Source organism: Fusarium poae, chromosome 2 (genome assembly GCF_019609905.1).
Source record: "Fusarium poae strain DAOMC 252244 chromosome 2, whole genome shotgun sequence".
Classification (NCBI taxonomy): Eukaryota; Fungi; Ascomycota; class Sordariomycetes; order Hypocreales; family Nectriaceae; genus Fusarium; species Fusarium poae.
Window position 1 is genome coordinate 4,704,193 of NC_058400.1, and position 18,063 is coordinate 4,722,255.

Consider the following 18,063-nt stretch of genomic DNA (forward strand, 5'->3'; position numbering starts at 1 on the left):
GTATAGATTTGTGAGCACCGTCAAGTCAAAGTCGAGACGGCAATAGAAGCCAAGTCAGAGCATCAAGATTTGAAAACGTCAAAGCATTATCTGAGAACGTCTCCTACAAGGCTCAGTATACTTGCGTTCGAGTCCTCCATACATGAACACATCTTGATACAAACACTCGACAACATCAACTTCAACACTGGTGCCTACCACCTCGAACTCTCAATTCGAGGTCTGTGTTTTACATTTTATTGTTTCCAGTAGTGCTGATGTCATATACAAGGTTAAAGACCATTCTCCAACCTGGGGCTTGAATCAAAACTGGTGCGGTTCGGTGAAGTTCCGAACAAAATGAAAAGTCTCATCTGAACAGCACAAAGATCTGGCGTCCTTGTGTCGTATTACTCATTCCGTCTTGAGTCTCGGAAGTATCTGTATCCCGTTAAATCATTGGGACATTGGTCGAGTCAATGACGAGGACACGCAGACGCAACTTGAATATCCTGGAGGAAAGGCTTACAAGAAAACCATACCTCCTCGAGCGTAGGACAGGCTCACCTTGAACTCCAATCAGTATAAATATCGGTGGTCCATACAGGGGAAGATACTATCTATGTGTTATACATAGCTAACAAACCACATTTAATCCTATAAGAAGAAAAGTGGCCTTGCCTTAGTGCCTTGATGCTCGTATTCGTAACTTTATGACGGGGTTATCTGCCTAGGTACGCATCCTTCCCCTAGCATTATCGACGCTGGTGCTGTCCGGGACCAGGGGGAAAGCTCAAGTGTTCTCCAGAAGTGCAACAGCAGAGATAGAATAGTCAAGGCTTTAGTAGAGCTACAAGGAAAGAGTTGTGTCACATTTTACTGTCGTAAAAATCATATGAATAAGAATTAGTTCCAATAGCGGGTGGTCGGAGTAGTCTTTGGATGCTGCTTGATCAGACAAAGCTGGCTTTCGAGACTTGCCATGTTCAAGAGTTCGCAAGTTGATACTTGACTCAAGAAGAATACAAACGAATACCTACGAGTGTAGTCTGGAGCGTGCTGATCCTAGGTCTGTTCACATTGACCATGAATAACGAAAGACTACTTAGTTCAACAGATGGGCCTATAGGTCCCATGTGCAGTTGTTAGGATCGACGTCGCTGAACATCCTTCAGTTTCAGTACTATTCTGGATAGAGATGAGTCAGTGTACGTGCTAGATAATAAAGAAACTCCCCTGGTCCTTCTGATCATACAAAGACATCTCAAATCAGTGCATGTTTCGTCGCGTGTGACGCCGTCCTTCCAAAACTATGTAAACACACAACAACACATGGAATTGCTCTCTGGAGTTAGTACTTGAAATACATATGAGTTCGCAGCTTCCTCGGGTCATTCCAGAGAGCCATGTATGGGTTAAATTGAGTCTAACATGACGAAAGGACGTGAACTGAGAATAGTCTTGAGGAACACGAGTTCCAACTATCGTATGTTGACTCGTAGTTGCCATGATAATGAAAAAATCTCATAGAAACCAGCAAACCATATCGGAAGATGGACATCACTGAACAGAGGCGAGATTATCGGGCAAAGGAAGACGTCTCCAGCCGCCCACGAACATATGGTTGGTTACTCGCTTAGATCAGGGTAGAAACACGCTCGGACCTACGAATACCAAGCTTGTGATATTCAAGCATTGGAACACTTCGAATAGTGGCAGAGTTTATCACACGGATCTCACCGGATCATCCCGTGTGGGAACATCAGTATCAGTGGAATCGCGACTCCAGAAGACGTCTTGACCGCTCAAAAATACATGCATGGTCACTCGTGTGAGTCGGGGCGAAGACGGAATCAGACCTACCGAGCTTACGATGTTCAAGTGAGCCATGCCAGTGGGTCAATTCCGATCATCAGCAGTGAGCAAGCAGAGTTCATTGTGGGATCTAGTTATAATCCCACGGAATCCTTGGTACAGAAACCCCAGTAACAATGAAACCTCGACTGATGCCCGCGGGATGTTTTTTACTTTCCATGGGACAATATATGCGGTGGTTGGACGCATCTCGCTTTGATATATCGCGTCGCTGATGAGCAGGCAGATAAGGATCAGTGCATGTCATTTGTGTCTCTCAGTTGGTTTATGTTGATGTTGATCGACAACGACGCGCGTCAGAATTATGGAGATAAATGTTAGAATACCCTAGAGTCAAAACACGAGTTACATATCTGAGCTCAATCTTATCGCCAGATACATACATTGGAAGGGCATCATAATATGACAGCTATTCCCGGAATACGAGGCCGCTTAATTTATGCTTATGTAGGTTCACCCTTGGTTGGTTGACGATAAATACGATCTTTGAAGCTTTGACTAGCCAAGCCACACTCGAGATGTGCGAAAGACAGAAGCAAACCACGCAGATACGAGCATCGTCCATCAGACAAGTGAAGGAAACACGGGCTAAAGCGAAACTCACAGCCAATGTCTGACGTCAGGAGACAACCAACTGTCGTTTCGCTTCCAACAGTCAATTGATCTTCATTCATTCTCGGTGTCTTTCCATCTCCCAGGCCGCGCCCGCAGGATTGATCGGCTGTAGTATCCTGGTCAACAAGTCCCAATCCAGTCTTCATTAGAGAGTTTCCACACATGCAGCAGCTTCTTCACCTTCGGCATTTATCTAGAACCCAGGAAGGTTCTACAAACGCTAATAAACCCGGCAGTAGAGAATAAACGTTGACAGGAAACAAGGCTAAAAAAATACACCATAAACAATCGAGCTTCATTGACAAACTCTATATTGCCAAGCATTTCTGCGGTAAAATCGCCAAGCAAATAAAACCGTTAATGGTTCCCTTTCGGAATGAACCAAGCTTGGACTAGGTAACTAACTAACTAGACATTGAATCGGACGCCGAGTCCGTCAATCGGAAGGCCGACACGCTTGACGGATTTCTTTTTCCCAAAGTACCACCAGATCACGCGCTGGGCGTTGGAAAAGCGTTGCAAAGAAATTAATTCTCCATTCATTTCCGCGGATCATCTTGTCCAGTGCTCTTTTTTAGTGGTCTGAGATAGAAGCAAAACCGGATTTTAGCATGATCGTCGACGGAATAATAGCCACTCGAAAGCCACCCAGTAGAGACAAGTGGAGCAAGAAGAGACAAGGCAGTTTCAGAATGGAATGAGATTTACTAGCAGCTGGTGATGCTTTGTCCGCTGTGAAAGCATTTGTTTCCTCGTATTGCTGCTAGATGTCAGATCACGCAAAACATTATGCCAAGTATTTCAACGGTGAGACAAGAATATACTAATGAACGCGATCCCGCAGCATCCCATGTTGTCTGTCGATAAACAACATGATAAATGTTCAAAATAGCCCTGTCAGATTCTTCTCACGCGCCCCTTGCAGGGGGGCGATATCAGGGGTCAGCAGAAGAGAATAGCCTGGAACCGCCCCACGAATAATATTAAGTCAAAGAATAAAAAACAGCGGTTGGAAATGACGCAACAAATTGGTTCTCATGGACAGGCATTGCTACGGAAGCTTGCCTTGTTTGGGGCTAGAAACCTCTGTAACCTTAAACCCTTCAAGCTTTTGTTCGCCTGTTTTGAAGGCCCGAATCAATAATTGAAAAGATCAAGTTTGAGTACAGAAAAGAAAAAAAGAGAGAATTTTTACGGGAGAATGCACAGCCTTGATAAATGTCTATTCTTGTATACGGCTGCATGCATGTACATATGTAATCATTCATTCCTGTACACACAAAAAGAGCCTGATTGAACCAAAAGGGCACATCAACCGACAGGGCACAAGGGGGCGCCGAAATCTTAGTGGATGAACACCCCGGTCCTTAGCAGTCAAGCCAAGAGATTAACTCGTCCAGGTCCTAGATTAGCATTCTTTGGCACGGTAAGGGGGAGGCGAGGCGCTCTAGAGGGCGGAGAGGGGAGTCATCAGATTGGTGCTTTTCTCAACAGTCACATCGTGGTCTGATGCTTAAAAACACTTGGCATTTCGACTTTGATTGAACCCTCCCCGCAACCTTAATTTTCATGATCAAGTGTTGTTGAGGATGAAGAGATGAAAGGAAACAAAGGAGTGGGTTTGGATCATCCATTGCGAATATGTGACCTGTGTCCAACCGAGTCAGACTCTGGATCCTTTTCCACGCTATTCCGCGCATCCTTTGCCTTTTTTTCTTTCCTCATCTCGTCGTCTTCAAGACGTTTTGGCGCTTTTGACGCTGATCCTTCCACGGTGGTGGAGTCGAGTGACACCCTGACATGGCCTCTTCCATGGTTGGAAATGCTTGATGGAGCAATGTCCCTGGCTCGTCTTCTGTGGACCCTTGAAATGCGAGGGTCATGCCAGTTGCGCTACGTTGATCAGGGGGTTATTACCTTCTATAGGGCGTTTGCGGTGCCTGTCCTGCAATAGACATTGTCAATTGAGCCGTTTCGCAACCAGGTAGTCTTACGCGTTCGGTTACCTCATATACTATTAGAAGTAACATTTTCTCTGATCGTCCCCTTTGTCCATTTTATTGCCTTTTTGACTTTTGCCTTGCCTTGCCTCGTCTTTTGTTTTTGCAAAACCCGGCTACCTGCGACACGACAGCCTTTCGAACAAGTCCCTCCTTACGCTTGTCTCGATCCATCATCATTGTTTATTGTCTCAGTTTTTTTTGTTATTATTACCATCCCTCGCTTTATCTTGGAACAAGACTCACTGATTCATCCCTTGAATTGAGTCTCTGATGGTTTTTCATTCATCGTAACCGAGATTTTCTCTTTCTTACACCGTCACTCGCTCGACTTTGCGCTATAGCGCCACATCGCAATCGTTTACACCAGAATAATCCCACACCTCGAAATAGGTGTTGTAGAACCAACATAAAATCGCTGTTATAATGGGCGCAATAATGCCATCAGGTGTTGCGCTTAACCGGGTGCTGGCCCTCGGTTTGACGCTGGTCGTCATCTTGGGTATCACCATCAACCAGCTACAGCTCAGCGACGATCCCTACCGTTGCAAGGCATTGCTCAACGACGGCAACTGGCTTGATACACCTGCAGAGAATGGAAGCAGGGCGCCTTTCAACAACTGGCAGCCATCGGGATGCATGATTCACAAGTACAAGAAGGAGGAGATTGAACAATGTATGGAGGGGCGACACATGCTGTTTGTCGGTGACTCTACAACTCGACAGGTCTTTTACGGCATGGCTCGTCTGGTAAGTTTATGACAATTTTATTACACCGACTCGACATATAAATGCGTCGCTCGATAGCGTAAAGTATTGTATAGCAAGACCATATTAGCTAACTCAATTGCAGCTCGACGCAGAAAAGGCCGATGCAGTCCGAGCCAAGAGCAAGAAGCACGAGAGTCACGACGAAGAATTCGCAGGTATCCGACTCAAGAATATCTGGGATCCCTTTGGCAACGAGAGCGACATTGTCCGAGACGAACTTTCCCTCTTCCACCAAGAGAAGCTTGACCGTGTCCCCGTCGAAGAGCAAAAGGGACCTGCTGTCGCCTTTGTTGGTATGGGAGTATGGTTCGCCGCCCGCTTCGAGAAGGAAGAGTCTCTTTCCAAGTTCCAGACTGCCTTTGCCAACATCTCCGAGCTCGTCTCCCACAAGGACTTTGCACCTTTCGGCAACCGACCCATTGATCCCCGCGATGGACTTGGCAACGAGATGTTCCTCGCTCCCGTTGCCCCGCCCTTCTACGACGAGCTCCCCGAATACCGCAAGACTGGTGTCGCTTCGCAGCCTGGTGAGATTGAAGCCATTGATGAGTTCCTCCAGAGTCAGGAGCAGGAGTCTGGTATCCCCATGCTGTGGTCCTACCCTGCTCTTTCCTATGAACAGAAGGATGCCATCGGCGACCACGAGAATGGCTTCCATGTCACCGACAAGGTTGCTGAGATGAAGGCCCAGATCCTACTCAACCTTCGATGCAACGCCAAGCTCGACATGCAGAACTCTTACCCTTACGACCGCACTTGCTGCACTAACTACGGCCAGAAGTCATTTGTTCAGATCATCCTCGTCACCCTGGGTATGCTGTATGTTGGTGGTGCCGCCATCACCGAGATCATCGCCCTCCGATCTAGCGAGGCTCCCAAGTGGGCTTTCTTCAACCTCGACGTCGCTACCTTTATCACTGGTCTTCTCGCCTGCTACTGGGCAGACCGAACCCAGTCATTCGCCAAGGGCTCCAAGGAGTACAGCATGTTCGACTTCAACCTCATGTCTGCTCTTTGCTTCATTGTCGGCTTTGCTTTCATGACCAAGTCCAAGCCTCCACCTCCACGACCTGGTGCCCAGGCTGCTGCTGCCGCTACCGCACCCGCCACCCTTGACGATGCGAAGCCTTTGTCGCGTGACCAGACTGATGAGTGGAAGGGCTGGATGCAGGCCCTCATCCTCGTCTATCACTGGACTGGTGCCTCTAGAGACCTGAACATCTACGTCGGTATCCGTCTCTTGGTCGCTGCTTATCTCTTCCAAACTGGTTTTGGCCATGGTGTTTTCTTCAGCTCCAAGAAGGACTTCTCCTTTAAGCGTGTCGTCGCTGTACTTCTGCGTCTTAACCTGCTTAGCTGCGCCTTGCCTTTCTTCATGAACACCGACTACATGTTCTACTACTTCGCCCCTCTCGTCAGCTTCTGGTTCCTCATCATCTACGCCCTCTTCGCCATTTGCCCCAAGTACAACGATAACACCTGGGCTCTCATGGGTAAGATCGCCATCTCAGCTGCTATCTGCCCTGGTGCTATGCTGTGGACGCCTGTTCTCCAATGGGTTTTTGACGCTTTGAACATCGTCTTCCGAATTGAATGGGATCTCCACGAGTGGCAGTTCCGTCTTGGCCTTGATGGTCTCATCGTATATGTTGGTATCATCATGGGTGTCGCTTCGGTTCGAACCAAGCTCTACAACAAGATCCTTACCCAGTCCTACGGCTTGGCTGGTATCGCTGGTATCCTATCCATCCCTCTGTACTGGTGGGTCGCCGTCAGCAAGGCCGAGAAGAAGCAAGACTACACTGCTCTTCACCCCATCTTCTCCTTCATTCCCATCATGGGCTTCATCGCTGCCCGTAACATGTTCCCCGCGGCTCGCACCTGGTATTCTCGATCATTCGCCTGGATCGGTCGCTGCTCTCTGGAGACCTTCACCCTCCAATTCCACATCCTTCTCGCCGCCGACACCAAGGGTCTTCTGCTTCTCGACATCTTCAAGGGTGACGGTAGCCTCCTCTGCGACCGCTGGAGGTCTCTGATCATCATCGTCCCCGTCTTCTTGTGGATTAGCTCCCGTGTCGCGGATGCCACTGGTGGCATGGTTAAGCTGTTGACTATCGACTGGGCTTCTGAGGAGCAAGATGAGTACGACGTCGAGGCCAAGGGTGATGCTGAGCCTTTAATGGGCGGTAACATCCTTTCGCCCTTCACGCGCCACATGCCTTCCAAGTCATCGTGGGCCAACAATCTCAAGCTCCGCATGCTTGGTCTTCTTGTCCTCCTCTGGGCATTGAACTTGGTAAGCCACTCCGTATAACTGTTAACCTTCAAATTACTAACATCAACCAGTTCTACTAGATTCATTCATGGCATGGTATCCACCGGTACCAAAACGAGGCGTTTGGAGTAGCGATTTTTGCATAAGTAGGCCATACAGTCAGCAAGGTTCTGGCGACAAGGCATCATTCATTATCACGCATGATCTGCGTGTTTACATTTCTTTTATTTTTCTCAAGGGCACATTTACCCGTTCTGTATATCACGACACCATACACATTCTCATGGCTTCACGTTAAGCCCCATATGACATGACATAGATTTATATCATAATGATAGATATTAAAAATGATCCAATAGTACTACCACCTTCACAGCCCACACTATGAGCTATCGCGTGCTTTGACCTCTACGCACTGCCGACCGTCACGTTTCACGTCTCATCTACAGCGCATAAAACAGGGCGAGTCTCGTGCGACGGTGGCGCAGATGGTGCTTGTGTAGGAGATGTCAGAGCTTTGTCGCGTCTGTATTGTTTGTTGTTTCATTTAACAAGCTTGGGCCAGATGATCTCATGGCGATGGGGCTGAATCACGGACAAGTATTGTCACTGAAACCGTGCACTTTTCTGATCTTATCCCAAGCGCCTTGTTTTTTCCGTCCTCATCGGTTGCTTACTGCCAAACCATCACCGCCTTGAGTTTGAGGCTAGAATTGACTGGTGGTGCTTATAAAATTTAGTGGCAAATAGACAATAACTTAAATGACAGCGATAATTGTAGTGTTCTTGTGTATTAATTGATGGCGTGACTCATTAGTTAAAGAATCCTTCCTCTACAAACCAGTTTCCAGGAACTGAATGAGGTCTTCCTTTTGGTCGCTCTGGAGGTCATTGATCTTCTCGCCATTCTTGTACATATGGAAAGTGGCAGGCTTCGAGACTCCAAGCTCCTCCGCTAGACCCTTGAGATCATCAATGTCAACCTTGAGGAATCGAAAGTCTTTGAACTTGTCCAGCTCGTTTGCACTGGTACTGATTAGTAACAAAGTTCGACGTTGAAAGAAGTAGGCAAGAGAACTTACTGGGCAAATGTGGGAGCAATGTTCTTGGACTCAGCGGCATGAGTTGAGTAGAAATCGACAACGACGACGGAGTAATTCTTGAGGGTGTCCTGAAACTCGTCCTTACTGTTTTCGCGTTAAAATCATGATGGTCGCCTGGTTTATCACGAGGAAACCTACGTTCGGATGTTGTGCACCATCTTGTCTGAATCGGGGAGTGATGTGTCGGTGATTCTGTCTGTACCGAGTTAGCGGGAAGTTGGTGTGCAGAATGATCTGTTCTTGTACCTACAGTGGTTTGTAGATGCAGTTTTTGTTTATGGTTGAAAGTATAAGCTTGGAATAAGAGTTGATGTTTTGATAGAGGAGCTTTATGGTGACGTTGTTGATTACCTACTAATTGATGTGCTGTTTCTAACTGACATCATCATACCGTCATGGGTATAGGTTATGAATCTCAACAAACTCTCCTCTCCGCAATTGAGCAACGCCTAACGTTAAGTCACCGAATAGTACAAGCCGATAGTAATTCGTTTATCTCAAAGCTTGAATTGCATAAAACCTATTAGAAATTATACTTTATACACCAAGCACAAGGCAAGGCGGCCCGCAATTGGCTCTCTTTCTCTAATTGGCTTTGAAGAATCACCATGACTTAACTTGGATGAAGCGACCACAATAGGCTACGCAACTCTTTTAACTCATGAGAAGGCTTTATTGATACATGTTCATAATCAAGGCTTCTAGCCGGCGTTTACATTGACAACTCATCTTAATAATCTCATCTATCTGCTCACCTTTAATCTTTGTCTTGTGAGCTTGGCCAGTACGGTCTTAATAGACCCAGGCTCTATTTGACCTCTTTGGTACTTGTATATATCCTGATTGCTAGTTTTCACCTGGTGCTTCATTTTGGAATGATTATCATCTGAGATTAGTTAGTGATAGACAATCAATTACCCGCGATTCATTCACTGGGATGATACGGTGGCTGGCTTGTGAGATTCAGTCACATTCCCAAGTGATACCTCCGCAAGTTGTCTCTGAATCGGCAATGAGATCTTCAATTGGACATGGCTGTCGTGACTGTTTTACTGCTTATCGGTGAGATGAGTTGGCTTTTTGGAATGATACACTGTCAACCAAGTTGTCAGTCTCATATACAGTAACACAGCAGCCAATCTCCTTGACCGAGAGGCATATCGAAGCCAATTACATCGATATCTGAGTGCATTAGCGATAGATTGCCCATCTGTTTCAACCCTCTTTCTCATTCATCGTCCTGGATTTCAACACCAAACAAGTGAATATGCAAGCTGAGTAATCACTATAGACCTTGTTCATAGTTCCGTTGATCCGCTCGCTTCATTGATACCAAGGTGGGGATGCACTCTCCTCTAACCCCCGCTCGGTATATAAAGCTGGTTACCCCTCCATTCAGCTACCGATGGTGTTGCTCAGCATTACAGTACACTCTCGAATCTCATTTCTATCTCATATCTCACCGTCAAAATGGCTCAAGTCCTCGTTGTCTACCCTTCCGGTCCTTCGTTTGACATGGACTACTACTTAAAGACACACATGCCTCTTGTCGCATCGTAAGTCGCAACCAGTCTTCCAAATGTTCAACCTGGTACAATCACTGAAAGACTTTTACAGCAAGTGGGGTCCTCTGGGCCTCAAGAACTACAAGATCCTAAACTTTGAGGGGGGTGCTCCCTACCAGGTTCAAGCTACCCTTGAATGGGAGAGCGTCGAGGTCTTTGACAAGGCTGCCGCAAACGAAGTCGCCAGGGAGATCTTTGGGGATATCAAGAACTTCTATCAGGGAGAGCCATTGCTTCTCAAGGGTCCTGTTGTTGCTCACGAAAGCGTTTTGTCTTCGTAAGAACATACACTAATCATGTGATGGAATCAATACGTCGAATCTGACTCATGATAGTCATTCAAAACTTTGAGGCTGGTCTGGTGATTTGTTTTATCTCTATGAATCTTAGGGTTGGACTGTAGACACAACAGCTCCTGATTGCTTTCGTATTGGAGCTCTACAATAAAATGCAACCGTAGATCTACACGTCTTTCATGAAAACTCATGCGCCCAATATAGTATTGTACTTCTTGACGCATGCGGCCATCCGGTGTCAGCAGCACCATTGTATAACCTGGACAATTGCTCAGACAGCAAACCCCTCACATATCGTGATTGTGGCATTCACACACGTCCCACTAGATGGTAAAGTGATACGACATATTGGCGATACGTGGAGTATCGCCCGATATGACTGGAAAGATCATCGCATCCATTTTGAAGTGACAGAAGGAAAAGCTGAGACCATGATATGATGCAATGAGGAGACTTTCATCGTTATTATCTATCTACTTCTTATCGTCTCTTATCGGGCCGTTGACAGTCAGAATCTAAACCATATTCGGTAAAGCATGTCTTGTCTTGTCACCAAACCCGATTGCGTCAATTTGTGTGACGCAACAACTTTTGTTGGTGGATAACAAAACCACTTTCATCTTCTAACTTGGCAGTTTCAACTTCAAAAATATCACACGACAAAAATGGACTCAGCAACAAAAGCTCCAGAGCTCGAGCTCACTCAGTTCCTCAAGACTGTACTCCCGCAAGACGGCAGATCTTCACTGCGAGAGTCGGTCATTCCACAGCTACTTGACGCTGTTTCCGCCATCGGTGACGAACTCAGAAGATCATATGATGTCTCCATCGTGGGCACCGAAAATGCTTTTGGAGATGAGCAATTAAACGTTGATGTTTTGGCGGAAAACATCATTCGGGATAGATGCGCCAAGTCACCTGCCATTAAAACTGCCAGCAGTGAGGAGGATCCTGTTGAGAAGCCAGCTCGTGAAGGAGAGACGGTGCAGCCCATAAGCGACGACGAGCAATACACCATAGGGTTTGATCCTCTCGACGGTAGCTCCATTATTGGACCAAACTGGTCTGTCGGCAGTATCATTGGAATATGGGACGGAGTCACTGCTATTGAGCAACCGACAGAGAAGCAAATCGCATCTATTCTGGGAGTCTTTGGCCCACGAACCCTGGCAATCGTCGCCCTGCGAGTGCCTGGGTCAGACCCAGTGTGCTTTGAAGTCAGCCTCAACAACTCCCACAAGTTCACTGTGGCCCGTCCCGAGCTTCGCTTCGCCGAACCTCCCTTTAAAACACGTTACTTCGCCCCTGCTAATCTGCGCGCCGCCGCCGAGAACGACAAGTATATGAGCCTAGTCACCAAGTTCATCAACGACAAATATACGCTGAGATACTCTGGTGGTTTGATCCCTGACGTCTACCACGCCCTCGTCAAAGGTCACGGCGTATACGTATCGCCTGTGACATCTGTGAGCAAGGCTAAGCTACGAAAGTATTACGAGCTGTTGCCTGTGGCACTAGTTATTGAGTGCGCTGGAGGTCAAGCTATCGACCCTGCGACTGGATCAAGAATATTCGACATCACTCTGAAGGGTTGTGATGACAGAGCTGGTTTGGTATGTGGAACTTCAGAGGAGGTCGAAGCAGTTAAGAAGGCTCTGTTGGATTAGAGTAGAAGACAAGACAAAAAGCGTATAATTCCAATGTGTACCCAAGTACAAAACGATAAGCCCTCATAAATACCATTTGTACTCTTTGTGAACCGTGACTTGTAGCCACTCACGCCTTATCACCTACAAGATGTGGGAAGTTCGGGCATGCTACCTTGACAATGTTTGCGGCTTCCACCAATGGCTGCCAAATTGCATGATAAGCACTAGTCCTATCAATCAGAACTTCTGCTTCCAGTGCATCGGGGAAGACATCCGCTACTGACTTCTTCGAAGCCACAACCGCAATCGCCTTGAGAAGATCATCATCGTCAGACCCTTCTGGTCCGGGAAAAGACATTTGAACACCAATCATTTTATCTTCTGGTCGATGCAGCAGCCAGAATGACCCAGCTCCTCTCTTCTCAGCTGCATCTCTCAGAACAGGATACAGCTGCGTGAGAATGTTTCCGACGCCAACATGGTGGTAGGTCCAGCGCTGCCAGCGTCCGATGTGATGTTCATCAACAGGCGTGAAGTTGTGAGCACCGATGACCTTCCAGGTCCAGGAGTCGACTGATTTGAACAGAGGCTGCTTCCAATACGGGGTCTGCGGCTCACCAACTTTGAACTCGTTGGTGGTCCAATCCTCATACTTGTTCGCGTTATCCAAGGTATCAAAGAGGTATGCTCCTCCAGTGAGCATGTTGCCATTGATCGGATGGTATTTTGTGGGTAGATACTTGATATACATGCCGGGACGCTTTCCCATGACCTGAGAACCGGCGTACTGGCTATGCCAGACGTCCTGGAGCCCGACACGCTCAGTTATCAGTATCTCAGCAGTGAAGGCCGCCTCGGCTTTAATATTGCCGTCATTGTAGTTCAGGACTTGGTTGTTGGTTGCGTCCGCTGTTCGCATTAGCTAATAGATCAGATGAGGGGTAGACACCAACTCACCCATTGTGATTTCTGCGTAATACTCGAGTCTCGCTTCTGCTCCGTTATCTTGAGTTGTAGTTCGGAGAAAGAGGATTTCAGACTCTGTAGCTCTTATGCTGATTCAGTGATGCTGAATGTAGGTCCACTTGCCAGATCATCGTGACGTGGCGGTGCTTATAAGAGTGAGGAGAAATTGTTCAGCTGATGATTCTTACATAAGACTGCTACAAGTGCTGAGTGGCATCAACCTCCGTTCACTAACGGCAATTTAGAAGCCTTCCTCAATTTGTGTGAAGCCACTCTGACAAGGTAATTATAATCAGTTTGGATGCCTTGGTTTTCTATACGTCCGGAGCTTAGTCGCTGTTTGTACTCATAGACACGATCAATTGATGATCCATCATAGGCCATATAGATTAATAAAGTTATGGAAAAGAAATACAACTACTATCTCTGAATGAATACAAGTCTCGTCTCCATTTACAATACCTCATCGCGAGCGTAGGGATTTAACCATGAAGTAAACTCAGTGTACCAAATAGCAGTGATAATGTGCTTATTCATCCCTATAAAAGACATGTGTGTAATTGAGCTTTCATTGACCCTGCTCTTAGGCTATAAAAGACATGAGTTGTGTCGAGGCTTGAAGATTCCACTTAGACATCTTGCACTAAGTTAACGCATTACTCTCCAGATTACAGGTCCTTCAGTTCTACATCACGCGAAATATTTGCTAAGATATAGTTGCAAAAAATGTCCGAACCCGTAACGCATCAACATCACATACCTTTCCACCAGATCACGGATCCAGCTAGGGTCCAAGAGGTGCTAGAGAAGATCTATGGAGCTGGTAATTTTGAGGCTACTTGGAGTGAAGGGGCTGTAGATGTTGTAACAGCGCAGGAGGAGCCTCAAAATCTTCTTGGAAAGCTTCAGGAGGAAGGATGTTGAAGGCAAAGCTGTCCTATAGCGAGACTTGCCGTAGTATAAAAATGGTTCCCGACGATTATATAACTCTAGGAAAGGTTTCGGGAATACGAGAATAGTCAGTCAGTTTCCTAGATTTCTCCTTTAGCTAACAGCCTCATCGCTTCGGTGTATTGTTGCCCGAAGGGTTGAATTAATCATGCCTGAAATTTAAAGTATCCCTCCATGAAACAGAATCCCCCAATCTTTAATTATACCCCCACAGATACTTCGGACACTACATGATCCCCGGAGACACCACCACCCTGAAAGGATGGATCATTTTGGTCTGATTGGTGGAAACATCGTATTTCTACGGAATATAACTTCCTCGTCCGATTTGGTAAATAAGATGCATGCCTTGTGAATTCGTTATAAGAGATGGCACAACTCTCATGTGATTGACGGCTCATCCAAGCAATAGCTATTCTGTAAACATGGTGTTAATTAAGCTCACTCCGGCTATCCTTCTGGCCTTATTGGCAGGTGCCGATGCCAAAGACATCTTTGTGTCCCCAACAGGAACCGGCTCTGGCACTCTTGCGTCGCCATACGGATCTATCCAGTCTGCCATTGATGCTGCCAAAGCTGGTGACATTATTTACCTCCGTCAAGGTACCTACGCACCCTCGAAGAACATCCAGGTAAAGACGAGTAGTGCCAAGGGTAGCCCCGTCGTCGTGAAGCCTTACCAGAATGAAAAGGTTATTGTTAATCTATTGTGTTAAATTTTATTATATTAAAAGCTATAGTATTAATTATAAGCTTTTTCTTTTTTTCTTTAAAATCTTTTTTAATTTTTTAATTTTATTAGATTTTTAATATAATAAATTCTAATTTAATAAACTTTTTAATAATATTATTTTTATTAAAAAAAAATATTTAATAATTAATTTTTAAAAAAAATAAAAATTTTTATAATAATTATTATAATTTTAATTTTATAAATTATAATATATATTTTTAAATAAAACTTATATTAATATTTAAGTTTAAAAATTATATTATTTTATAAATTAATTTTAAATATATACTTTAGGATTTATACCTTAAAAATTACTATATAAAAGGTTATTATTAATAGAGAGAACTTGCCTAGGTAAGTTAACTCGAGGCAAAGAAGCCCAGATGTCTAACATATGATAGCACACCAAAGGCCCTGGACGAGTCGCTCCCCAATGCTGAGCGAGGCGTATTTCACATCCAGAACGCCGAATGGTGGTCTTTCTATAACTTAGAGTATGTATCTGAACTAGTGAACTCTGGAGAATCATTCACTCACACATGGCAGAATTATCAACGGCCCCTATGGCATATATGCTCGCGATGCTTCAAACAACTACTACGAAGGCCTCTCTACTCATGACAACTATGAGACTGGCTTTCAGCTAGAAGGTGCATCGTCCAACAACATAGTTGTTAACCTGGACTCTTACCGTAACCGTGATCCACGAAAGAACGGCGAGAGCGCAGATGGCTTCGCCTGTAAGGAGGGCAAAGGCGAGGGCAATGTTCTCCGAAATGCCCGCCTATGGGACAACGTAGACGACGGCCTGGATCTGTACATGTTTGGCTCTCCTGTCACTCTGGACGAGGTGTACGCTTGGGGGAACGGCTTCAATCGCTGGGACTTTAGCAGCTTTGAAGGCGATGGAAATGGCTTCAAGCTGGGCATCACAAACAACCCTCCTGCCAACCACATCGTCAAGAACTGCATTGCCTTCCAGAATGCCCAGAAGGGATTCATCGACAATGGCAATCCAGGCTCTTTAACGTTTGAGCGCAACACTGCATGGAAGAACGGAAATCTCGGTTTCCATCTCCGCAGCTCTTCGTCCAAGGTGATCAAGAATATCGCCGTCAACAACACGGGCAAACAGGTTGATCTCAACAGCAAGGTCTCTGCATCTGGAAACTCGTGGGACTCGAGTGACACCTGGAACGACGCTGCTTTTAAGAGCACCGATACGTCTACGCTGAAGGGGGCTCGTGGGTCTGATGGACGAGTGAAGCCTAGTGATTTCTTGGTTCCTGCTTCTGGTGCTGCTATTGGCGCTACCACCAAGGCAAAGGTTCAGAAGGTTCGAAGATTTGCATACTGAGTTCGTTTTGTGGATTAAAAACACTTCATATGGGCTATTGCCCTATATCATATTCTCATTGCACGCTCACTCAATATGCACATACAATCGCAGCTAAAACAATGAATTGACTCCTTCATATGCTTCACGAAAACTAACCGCATCCGTCGTACTCATTTCATCGTGTTATAACTTATATAATCCCTTGGGCTCTGTTTTACAGTACCGCTTGGGTTCAGATTAGCATCTTGAAGAGTTTGGTTTATTCTTCTTGACTGCGTCCACTAAATCGCGCGCTCGTTAGCAGATAACTTGGAGTAAGACTCAACGGACAAACACTCACAGGATCTCGTCAAAGTAAGGGTGATTCAGGGCTGCTTTGGCTGAAATGCGAGTAACGGGGTCGCAGATGAGCAAGTAGTCGAGCAGTTCCAGACCTTGCTCGTTCAAGTTGGGGCACAGAGGAGTGGAAAAGTCGCGCTGCCACTTGGGGAAAGAGGGTTTGAAGTCGGGATAGGCAGTGACGCCGGGCCATGCGTCTTCGTCGGGTGTTCCAAGGGTTCTGGTGAAGTTAGTATGTGTGGTTTTAGATTGGAGAAACACGAGCTTACCGGAAGATCTTGAAAATCTCGTCAATCTCAGAATCGCCAGGGAACAAAGGTTTTCGGGAACACATCTCAGCGAAAATGGTACCGACAGACCACATATCGACACCAGTGGAATACTGTCGCCCACCTAGCAAAACCTCGGGAGCTCGGTACCACAGAGTGACAACCTCGTGAGTATAACTTCTCAAGGGAACACCAAAAGCTCTGGCCAGACCAAAATCAGCCAACTTGAGGTTTCCGTCCTTGTCAATAAGCAAGTTCTGGGGCTTCAAGTCGCGATGCAATATCCGACGCGAGTGGCAATACTTGATGCCCTGGCACAGATCAAGCATGAACTTTTCGACAACCTTGTCGCTCATTCCCAGGTTGCGGACAGTAGTGGCGGTTCCAGTGGGCAGGGGCTTCCCGCGACCTCCGTCGGTGACTGGCAGGGAATCCATGTACTTTTTGAGATCCAGGTCGAGAAACTCCATGACGAGATAAAGCTTGTGTCCGTCTGCGTGAACGATATTAAGAAGACTGACAACATTTGCGTGGTTAAGCTCCCTCAAGACGGAGATCTCGCGGATGGCGGTGCTAGGGACACCCTCGTCTTCGGTCTCTAGGCGAATCTTTTTGAGGGCGACGATGCGACCGCTGTGGCCCAAGTCACGGGCTTTGTAGACCACACCATAAGTACCTGACAACAGAGTTAGTGGGTGGATGGTGAATGAGATGAGATGAGTTGAGACAAACCCTCTCCGACTTTTTCTATTCTCTGATAATTATCCATGTTGGGGTGGAGACGGTTAAGATGAGGCGAGGGGGAGTGAATGAAGCTCTAAATTTGGTGGGTGAAGATTGAAACGAATCGTTAGGAGATGAAGATGGAAGAAAACAATATAATGTTGTTGAGTGATGTTGATGTGACTGACTGAGTCTGTTGATGTTTCGTCCTTTGTTTGTTCTGTTTGTTTCGTGGCCCGTAGCATGAAAATGAAAAATCGAGATGCATTGACGGATCATTTCTCTCCCGGGCACGCGTCGCGTTTTCCAGTAACCTTTTTTAGTTGCGGGGACAACCCAGCCACTAAAACAAGCCCTGTCGCGATACTGCACAGCGCTGTAGTGCATACTATATAGGGGATTGAGATGATATGTCATCTCTACCTATAGCTAAAGAATAGTTTAATTATTTACATATTTGTACCTAGTCAGTGCTAATGCGATATCGACACATAATTGTCTGTTTATTTATTAGTCTGTTATTGTTTTGATGACCCAACTAAACCAACTAATGCTTGGCCCATGCTCTTGCTGACTTGTCCTTTTATGAGTGGCGATGATTGGAATCTCACT

General features: G+C 46.1%; 7 protein-coding genes across 7 annotated transcripts; 4 read left to right on the forward strand and 3 right to left on the reverse strand.

The window, feature by feature from the left end:
• Nucleotides 1-4,907: 4,907 nt before the first annotated feature.
• Nucleotides 4,908-7,598, forward strand: FPOAC1_005481 (uncharacterized protein; the record flags this gene model as incomplete). Its single annotated transcript, XM_044850008.1, has 3 exons — nucleotides 4,908-5,219; nucleotides 5,323-7,539; nucleotides 7,590-7,598. The coding sequence occupies 3 exons, from the start codon at nucleotides 4,908-4,910 to the stop codon at nucleotides 7,596-7,598; spliced, it is 2,538 nt and encodes an 845-aa protein (XP_044708718.1).
• A 753-nt stretch (nucleotides 7,599-8,351) lies between these two features.
• FPOAC1_005482 (uncharacterized protein) lies at nucleotides 8,352-8,779 on the reverse strand (the record flags this gene model as incomplete). Its single annotated transcript, XM_044850009.1, has 3 exons — nucleotides 8,352-8,544; nucleotides 8,601-8,705; nucleotides 8,760-8,779. 3 exons carry the CDS (start codon nucleotides 8,777-8,779, stop codon nucleotides 8,352-8,354), a joined length of 318 nt encoding a protein of 105 aa, XP_044708719.1.
• Nucleotides 8,780-10,091: 1,312 nt separating this feature from the next.
• On the forward strand, nucleotides 10,092-10,467 carry FPOAC1_005483 (uncharacterized protein; the record flags this gene model as incomplete). Its single annotated transcript, XM_044850010.1, has 2 exons — nucleotides 10,092-10,177; nucleotides 10,239-10,467. The coding sequence occupies 2 exons, from the start codon at nucleotides 10,092-10,094 to the stop codon at nucleotides 10,465-10,467; spliced, it is 315 nt and encodes a 104-aa protein (XP_044708720.1).
• A 680-nt stretch (nucleotides 10,468-11,147) lies between these two features.
• FPOAC1_005484 (uncharacterized protein) lies at nucleotides 11,148-12,149 on the forward strand (the record flags this gene model as incomplete). The annotated part of the gene is made up of 1 exon (XM_044850011.1): nucleotides 11,148-12,149. One exon carries the CDS (start codon nucleotides 11,148-11,150, stop codon nucleotides 12,147-12,149), a length of 1,002 nt encoding a protein of 333 aa, XP_044708721.1.
• A 109-nt stretch (nucleotides 12,150-12,258) lies between these two features.
• Nucleotides 12,259-13,092, reverse strand: FPOAC1_005485 (uncharacterized protein; the record flags this gene model as incomplete). The annotated part of the gene is made up of 2 exons (XM_044850012.1): nucleotides 12,259-13,040; nucleotides 13,089-13,092. 2 exons carry the CDS (start codon nucleotides 13,090-13,092, stop codon nucleotides 12,259-12,261), a joined length of 786 nt encoding a protein of 261 aa, XP_044708722.1.
• A 1,381-nt stretch (nucleotides 13,093-14,473) lies between these two features.
• FPOAC1_005486 (uncharacterized protein) lies at nucleotides 14,474-16,138 on the forward strand (the record flags this gene model as incomplete). The annotated part of the gene is made up of 3 exons (XM_044850013.1): nucleotides 14,474-14,757; nucleotides 15,183-15,275; nucleotides 15,328-16,138. 3 exons carry the CDS (start codon nucleotides 14,474-14,476, stop codon nucleotides 16,136-16,138), a joined length of 1,188 nt encoding a protein of 395 aa, XP_044708723.1.
• A 241-nt stretch (nucleotides 16,139-16,379) lies between these two features.
• Nucleotides 16,380-17,497, reverse strand: CDC2_2 (Cell division control protein 2; the record flags this gene model as incomplete). Its single annotated transcript, XM_044850014.1, has 4 exons — nucleotides 16,380-16,401; nucleotides 16,461-16,679; nucleotides 16,729-17,404; nucleotides 17,461-17,497. The coding sequence occupies 4 exons, from the start codon at nucleotides 17,495-17,497 to the stop codon at nucleotides 16,380-16,382; spliced, it is 954 nt and encodes a 317-aa protein (XP_044708724.1).
• Between the last annotated feature and the right edge of the window lie 566 nt (nucleotides 17,498-18,063).